Source organism: Fundulus heteroclitus, chromosome 23, assembly GCF_011125445.2.
Source record: "Fundulus heteroclitus isolate FHET01 chromosome 23, MU-UCD_Fhet_4.1, whole genome shotgun sequence".
Lineage (NCBI taxonomy): Eukaryota > Metazoa > Chordata > Actinopteri > Cyprinodontiformes > Fundulidae > Fundulus > Fundulus heteroclitus.
Window position 1 is genome coordinate 33,485,995 of NC_046383.1, and position 8,721 is coordinate 33,494,715.

General features: G+C 41.8%; 1 protein-coding gene across 3 annotated transcripts; it reads right to left on the reverse strand.

The window, feature by feature from the left end:
- Positions 1-2,014: 2,014 nt before the first annotated feature.
- On the reverse strand, positions 2,015-8,721 carry LOC105927638 (beta-1,3-galactosyltransferase 1). Of its 3 annotated transcripts, none has more exons than XM_012864516.3 (5): positions 8,380-8,721; positions 7,823-8,006; positions 6,893-7,037; positions 4,618-4,884; positions 2,015-2,972 (listed from the first exon to the last, which is right to left on the reverse strand). In XM_012864516.3, exons 2-5 carry the CDS (start codon positions 7,843-7,845, stop codon positions 2,373-2,375), a joined length of 1,035 nt encoding a protein of 344 aa, XP_012719970.2. In that variant the 5' UTR covers positions 7,846-8,006; positions 8,380-8,721; the 3' UTR covers positions 2,015-2,372. The 3 variants fall into 3 exon arrangements, with proteins under 3 accessions (XP_012719970.2, XP_021173277.2, XP_012719962.2); XM_021317602.2 differs by having other exon boundaries at positions 6,914-7,037; positions 7,823-8,009; XM_012864508.3 differs by having other exon boundaries at positions 7,823-8,009.

Consider the following 8,721-nt stretch of genomic DNA (forward strand, 5'->3'; position numbering starts at 1 on the left):
CAAGAGTGATTGACTCTGCTAAGACCCAACCAGAGCCAGACATCCCTGCTGTCTCTGATTGGTTGTTTCTGTCCGGGAGCGGAGTATTCCAGCAAATAGCAGTAGGACCGCTGGGAAGAGCCAGAAGAGCTTAATTTATTTAACAGATCATCTGTCTCCTGATTTACTATCAGGGTATAGTGACAATTTCGACAAACATGTAAAAATACATCTTTACAAAAATGATCTAGTGCAGCTTTAATGTGAAATAAAATAAAAATAAGTAGTGGTTACCCGCTGTCGGTCGAGGCAGATGACCGTTCATACTGAGCCCGGTTCTGCTGGAGGTTTTTCCTTCCCGTTAATGGGTGGTTTTATTCTCCACTGTCGCTTCATGCTTGCTCAGTATGAGGGATTGCTGCAAAGCCATGGACAATGCAGACGACTCTCCCTGTGGCTCTACGCCTCTTCAGGAGTGAATGCTGCTTGTCGGGACTTTGAAGCAATCAACTGGGTTCCCTTATATAGGAAATTTTTGACCAATCTGTATAATATGATTGATTTTGACTTTGTAAAGTGCCTTGAAATGACGTGTTACATGAATTGGCGCTATATAAATAAAATTGATTTGAATTGAATTGTTTTCCTCCAGAAAAAAAAACCCAAGATGATACGCATAGATCACCAGATGTAAAATTAGTGAAGCACATTTTTTCCTGACTACTGTAGCAGTAATTGCTCCATCAATTTCTCATCTGCTCCCACCCATCCTGTTGAACGTCTCAAGGGGCCCAGTGCCTATCTCCAGCTATCGACAGGTACGAGTCAAGGAACACCCTGGTCAGGTAGTCGTCTATCACAGGGTCAACACAGACAGGACAGGACAGACAACAATGAATAGCTAAGGCCATCTACCCTAACATGCACCTAGACCTGGACACAATCCATGCATGACTGAGACAAACGTGTAAACAACACACAGAGAGGTTTGTACATCAAATTTGGACCACAAACATCCTTGTGGTCAGGTAACCACTGTAACCACCTGTTTAAGCTTCGCTTAAGAAGAAAAGATGATCTTAACTCAGTTGTTGAGGAAAACTCTATAGTTAAAGCTTGTTATCAAAGGGGCTTTGACTGTGGCCACACAGTTTAACCGGAACTTTTGAAATTAGAGCAAAAATGTCAGGATTGACTCACTAAATCGCTTGCAATTGCAAAGTTAAGGAGAGCAGAATCAGAGAATTACTGACCTAACAGAGAATGTACAAACGTGCTAGGAAATGACTTCTTTTAAAATAAACCACCACATGTTATACAAAGTGCTGCTAACGCTGTTAAAACGTTTCTACTGAAGCTTGTCTAACTTTGCTCGCTCATTAAAGTAACTGTGGGACGGGAAATGTTCAAACATGGGAAACAATGCAGTTCACGGTTTAAAAAAAAAGTTTATGGCACAACTTGCAGGAACATTCTGATATTACTCTTGACCGTATACTCAGTATTGTACGGTTCCCTAATGGGACTTTGTTTCTTCTCCGTTAAAAAATATCTTACTCTTAAAATCTTAAATTCTATAAAATCTTAAAAGCTATAAACTATATTTTAAATAATTGTCCACTCAGAGATAGGACCGGCCCACCCGTGACTGCACGGATAAGCGGGTAAAGAAACTGGATGGTTGTACACTCTTTGCACACAGCTTGTTACGGAACCCGGGAGAGCTCACTTTAAGTGATATTTTTTTCAGGTCGTGATAATTTGTGAGCACTTTTCCTTTAATTGAGCCCTCGAATTAATAAAACGTGCACACAATTTATTCGAGCACACGTTTTAATTATTCGTGGGTGCGTTTTGGTAGATCGAGATCTCGAATATACTATAACGTGCTCATGTTTACATGTGTCAAGTGCACGTTTTACATATTGTGGCCACGTTTAAGTAGATCGTGCACACAATGTTCTATAACCATGTTCACTAAATTGTGCTCTCGTTTTAGTAAATCGTGCGCTCGTTTTACTATGCTTAAAATGAGAGCTCAATTTAGTAAAATGAGCTCACACTATAGTAAAACGAGAGCACAATATAGTAAATTGTGCACACGATTTAGTGAAACGAGCGTACGATTTAGTAACACGAATGCACAATGTAGTAAAACGAGCGCACATTCTCTCAACATGCAAACATTTTGCGATGACCCCTCTGGGGTTCCGTAGCTTGTTGCTCTGTTTTCCGCAAATAATTTTCATATCAACATACAAAAATCAAGTTAGAGATGATTGAGAGGTCTTTGTGTGAAGAACAACGGTTGTTCTTCTAACTTGTACCGCCAGTCAGTGTAAACAGTGCATGTGACGGAGGGGGGGGGGGGGGGGGCACCAGACTTTGGAGGCCTAACAGTCACTCTGTGGTTGAGTCTTATAGACCTCCCATACATACAAAATCTCCTTGGAGCTCTGCAGTAACGTTGCAATGACAGAAGACAAGTAACAAGCGCTCATGTATGAAGGTGGGCTGGCCACAAACAGACCGTCGTGAGGTGGATCCGTCAGCGGAACCCCGGCGTGTTTCATGCACAAACCCACGTACACGTCTTCGATGTAGACAGCCTTAACATGTCTGGATGCCTCCAGTATCCGCTCGGGTAAATCCATGGAGAAGACGTAGCCCAGTCCCAGGGCGTACGGAGGGTACGATGGCTCAGCGAAGACGTCAGAGGAAAGAAACCACTTTGAGTGAGGATCCCGAAGAACTTGAGCGCCCCTTGCCACCAGGCCTGTCATGTAGCCACGGCGGGGGGCGTGCATCACCATGCTGATGAGGTTGTTTACATTGAGGAAAGTGTCCGAGTCGATCTTCATAGCGTAGGAGGAGTTGAGGCAGCGAGTACTGAGCCACTCCAACATGACCATCGTTTTAATACTGAGGTTTTTGTAGCTGTCCAAGAAGTCACTCTGGAGGATGTCGCCATGTGTCCGGCTTTCGAGTAAAATCTGCCGAAAAACAAGAACATTTGAAGCTGCTGTTAACAACGTCATCAGCACACTCTCACTCTGTGATGAAAAAATGGCTAAGCCTCAAGGAGGAGTTGTGAATTGTGGCCAGGATTCAGCACACACACACGGCATATTGATTGTTATGTAAACAGCTGGATTTGCATTGCTGGAGCCTCTCCGTATCCAGTACCGGACGGAGAAAGTGTTAGAACAATAAGCAGCGCGTTGCTGTTTATGTGGTAGCTGCCTGGATCGTCCAACAGTCAGTTAAAGCAGTGGGTGAATCTCGGCAGACGCAGAAGATGCCTCACTCTACACAGAGCGACTTCAAGGTCTGCATGGGGCCAGCCACTTGAATTGTGCAGTTACCAGAATGTATGACAAATGGATCCCACAGTGGTATGATGTTGAGAGCGCGGAGCTGTTCCAGGAAATAGCACATACCCATCAGTGCATGTGTGCACGAAACAAATCCAAACTGAGACTGTACAGAGCATCTAGCCCCAGCCCAAGACGGCAAGTGGGTCATGAATTATGGAAAGAAAAAAAATTCATTTCATTAAAGTATAACGCCCCACCCTGATGTAGTAACAATTTGCATATTTCCCTGAGACTTGCACCCATGCAAAACACATTTTTTATATACACAAAGAGTGGGGAAAGCAGCTGGAAGGGATCCACAATTAGTTGAACACAGTGGCCTAAATATGTGGAAATGTTCCTATTAACTTAAAAACTGCTGTTTGTGATATGTAAAAACTCATATTTGCTTCAGAAATTGTATCTCCTTTGTTATATTTCCCACCCATGGAGGTCCCCATTTTTCACCTGTGCAATGCATGCTGGGTTAATGACGGAATAAGGACCTACTGGACTGGAGTTATCTGAGTTGTTTTCAGATCTTAAGCAAGTGTTTTTGGACCTGTCACCGGACACAGAGCACCACTTACTGGGATCACACAGTCCTAACAGTAGGCCGTGTATCATTCATCATTGTTATTATTATTATTATTATTATTATTATTATTATTATTATTATTATTATTATTATTATTATTATTATTATTATTAATATTATTACATTGTTGTCAATTTCAACGTGCTCTGGTACAAACTGAAAAGGTTTTTTATTTATTGCTGTTTTGGCTGGATGGGGCTAGCGCTAAAGGACCTAGTATATGTCATCTACCCAGAATGCATTGCAGCATAAACAACATGGCGACGCCCGTGTGACAATATTATATTAAAATGTATAAAAAACTAAACATCTTACATTAATTTTACGGCATTGTTTTCACATCTAAAATACATAGTTTTCAGATAAAATCTATTTTTACAACTAACCCTGGATCCCTTTAAGAATTTCTGGACAGGAAGAGATAAGATAGCATCAACAAGAGGACAACCATTTTGTTGGTTTGTTGAAAACATTAGAAACATTAACAGAGGGGTAAATCTCTTGGATACATTGCAGCAGTAAAATGTTGGCCTCAGTCCTTGTTGCGTCAACTCTTGCCCCCAACTGCAGCCCGTTCTGCAAATAAGGACGGCAGTGAACTAAGAGTTTACCCACTTCAACTTCTGTGCCATTTCTTATCTTATCTGGCAGTGATGGTTTAGAGAAAAACTGGAGTCACGTCACCTGTTCATCCGGTGGCTCTGTGTCGTTGCCTATCCTGGACTTTCCCAGGAGAAAGTAGTAGCTGACCGACCGGCCCAACACCCGCGTTTCATTTCCCCAGGTGCGACGAATGATGTCACGGGCCTCTCTGTTCTGAGGGGCGACCGGGATCATGACGACCAGGAAGGGTCTCTCCTGTCTGCATTTGTTGGGTTGGTCCACTATGAACTGATATCGGTGAGGGTATTCCACAAAGAACTGAGAGGTTAAATGATGAAAAGGGGAAATCTGTGGAGACAAAACCGTTTTCATTTGTATTATTTACTATAAAGGATAATAAGTCAGTTTTGTCTGTATCACATGCAATTCTAAATGGGTTTTCACACTCTTTAACCCCTTCACTTATATGGTGGAGTTAAGAAACGGGGTCACACACCTATGTGGGAACTTAGAGGCTCAAACCTTTTACTAGAAAACTCAACATTGGGATTTCTCTTAGAACTCAGTTCAAAAACGAAACCATCGTCTGGTTACCATTTTACTTCCTATTTTCTATTCAAAAAGTGATGTTCAAAATGCCCACATTTTGCCCGAACAGAAAGTACAATTTGTGTTGCTGTTTGTTCTTGCTTTCACTAGCAAATTACTAACATTTAGAGTTTAAACTCTAAAGATTAGAAACAGTGTCAAGCACAGAAGAGGGAGTATTAATGCTAGCAACTAGTAGAAAATGGATAATAGATAAAAGAGTTGCACAGAAAATGATGCATATATAAAGGGGATATTGTGAACTGACATTATTAGAAAGAACAGTGCCTTGAACAGAGTTCTGTTTGAGTCCATGATTGTGAAGGAGTGGGGAATAGTGTACAATTTGCAATCCTAATTTGGATTTTCTGTGTTGAGAAAGTTGTAAAAGGAAATTGTAAAACCGTGAGATCCAAATTCTGGGTTGGAAAGCCTGGGATTTCCCAACTACCACAACCACAGAATCCAAAATGGCTGCTGCTTATCCGGAAAGTTGCACAAAAACAAAAACTGTTTGTAATTCAGGATAATCTCATTCTTGTTTCTCTAATCGATAGCACTCCTTTGATGATGCTGGTATTTGAGTTGTGTGAGCAGGGAGGATGATGGCCAAACTGGAGACGGATTTTGTTGCATTTTCTTTTCTGTTTGACATCAGCACATTCAATTCAGAGGCGGGGGTCGCCGGACGTTCTAGCGTGTCGGAAGTATTTTCGACTTTGAACAACAAATTATGTGATTCGGTTCAACTAAGCCTGGTCTTCACCGGTGTGATTGTCTGCGCTGTCAGAAAGCCAGCTTCAGGGTCACCTATGAGTGCTTGAACAAACAGGACTCTGCTGATTGATAGAGAGGTGTTTGTCCAGCTGCTTTGTGACGCAGATCAGGAACCAGAAAGTGGCCCAGAAATGCTTAGGCGCACATTGTAAACGAGGTAAAAGCATAATAACAGACCAAGAGCCTGACGAAGACGAACCTCCCCTCACCTACACATGTAGCCACTTGTAGGCAACCAGCTTTGCCATGTGGTATGCCTGATATGCCAGAACAGGAAAGGTGAAGAAAAGAAAAGACTATACCGGGTCTCAACCTGCCAGTCAAAGTGTTTTTGGTTGAGTTGCTGCGTAGAGTAAAGGCATTTGAAAAAGCCTGGCTTCCATTCTGAGATATTTTTACTGAAAGGAAGAAGCCGCATGTGCAACAGAACACGTCTCTGAAGTTATAAGAGGGGGTCTCGCCAAGTTACCCCAGGTTTCGAATCCAAGCGGGTTGCACACTTACAGAATGAAGTGAAAGTTGGCAAATATAAGACATCTATCAGCTCAGCATGTGGCTTAACCAAAAAGCAGCATAAATAATACAAGCTTGATTTGCTATCAGTGGTTAGCACCACAACGAATGGCAAATCCTGCTCTTAGTCCGACTTTCCAATGGGTGCAACATCGTTCTCAACTTTGAGGTCCAACTTCTAAAAATCGGGTGCAGTCAAAAGACCCAAAACGAACAAGTTTTGCAAGTATCTATTTTTAAAAACTGTTTCATCTCGTTATAGCAATATATAGTTGTGCTTTTTTTTTTAAAATCTTTTAACAAAAACAATTAGTTTCCATTCTACACCTTTGCTTGAAATATAATTTAATTAAAACAATCCATAAAGGAAAAACAGTACAGTAACAGTAAGCTGTTGTTGAGGACTCCTCCACGCTTTGAATTAAGGACAGGCCATTTTCTACAATCGAAAAACAAAGAGAAGGGTAAATAGACTTACTGTTCTCGTATCGTTACGTACCCTCCAAATGGTTAGAGGCAGCAAAAGTCGTGAGAACCAGATGTAGAAAATCAAAACTCCTATCATTAGGAAGAGAACGACATAGTATGACGAACGCCTAGCTCCTTTCCATGGAGGCTTTTCACTGCAGAGAGAGGAGCAACACATCTTTATTGCTGTCTAGAGGTGCATAAGAACAGGTCTAATTTGCTGATTATTCCATTGAGAGACTGCCGCTAGAGTTAGGAGCCGTTTTAGTGCAACCACAGAAACATTTCCGGTGCAGTGTGAGCTCACCCACAAAGTGCATGTGAAAACAAAAGTGCAAAGAGCGTAATATTTAAGTCGTGCTAATAACTTGCCATGTTGTTGTGTTTATTGCTCTGAAAATCAACTCACTTTACAGTCTGCCTGAAAGAGAAATCCTGTATTCACATCTCTTTTTCTTTTCTTTTCAATCACAGACAGAAAATATCTAATAGAAGGCGTTATAAGATAAGATAAGCTAGGCTTTATTGATCTCACATTGAAGAAATTCACTTGCCACATCGGCTCATCAGAGAAGGTGCAAAGTAGGAAAGATGCATCAGTTACAGTTTTATACGTACAGTATATGATAGGCACGGCCCCAAATCTCCTCTATTCTTAGTTTGGAGTTAAAGATGCTTAAATTTGTGCTAACACACAGCCTAAACTAGGGAGAGAAAAAGAGATTGCACAGTGTGAGAGACAATGGAATTTAAGGTAAGATTAAAAAGCCAGTGGGGTTTGCATAAAAACGCTATCTCTGCTTTACCAGCTTCACATTACCACATTCAATACCTCTAAAATGATCTACAGATTGCTCTGCACAGACATGGCGATAAAGCGATACACCCCCCCCCCCCACACACAACATACATGAGCAGTGGATATTAGCACAGTCCCTACCATTTGCAGTGGTAACTTCCCATTGAGAGGCACAGAGCTGCACCCGTCCTTAGAGTAAACACTCAGGAGCATGGACGCGTCACCGTTTGAGCTCCCCAGTGACAGCAGCACATCTTATGTGGGTGAAAAAAGGACAAGCAGAGACGTGTTGCAACGTCTTCTGGTGACTAGGGTGTCTGCATACCTGCTGGGGAATAAACAACAGGTGTTTCAAGTGTAAACTTGTGTTGTGGTTGAAGGCGCAAGGGTCTGCTGAGTGGTAAAGCAAAGGCTGGATGAAGGACCGGATTTAAGCAGGGATTTTATTTCGCTGACCGAATTCTGATTGCAGGCTAAGAATGTTAGAGATATTTGTGCTTTTTTTTTTTTTTAAATTAGATATTTGGGTTTGGATAACCAGAATTAATCAAATCTCTATAGTAGTACATTGAACTAATTCCTCCAACATGATTAGAAAGACCCGTGTTTAAACCTTCAGCTCGACACATTCTTCGTCTATTGGAAAACTCTATGCCAACGTGTTTTATATATAAAAAAAACAAAACAGAAAAGCTTACCTTTTTGGCAGAGGGTCGTCCAACTTTGACGACGAGCAAAACAGTGACTTGTGGGAAGTCTATCAGGTGCATCCAGTCAGGATGAGGGTGTGCCTCTGCTCTCAGTCTAACTGTTTCTGAGAGTACAGTTTCTGAGAAAACGTCGGATACTTCTCTTCGACCCCATGCGCTGTTTTCTCTTTTCAGAAAGAAAGCAGCTTGTTCTCTCTTGTTCTCTACAGTGGGAATTAACCTAGGGTGGATGAGTAAGACTTCCGCTTCTTCAGGAGTACCGTTAATTGTCTTCCTGGTTACTCAGAGTCACTCCACTATGGTCAAACTATGCAAGAAACTATGCCTCTC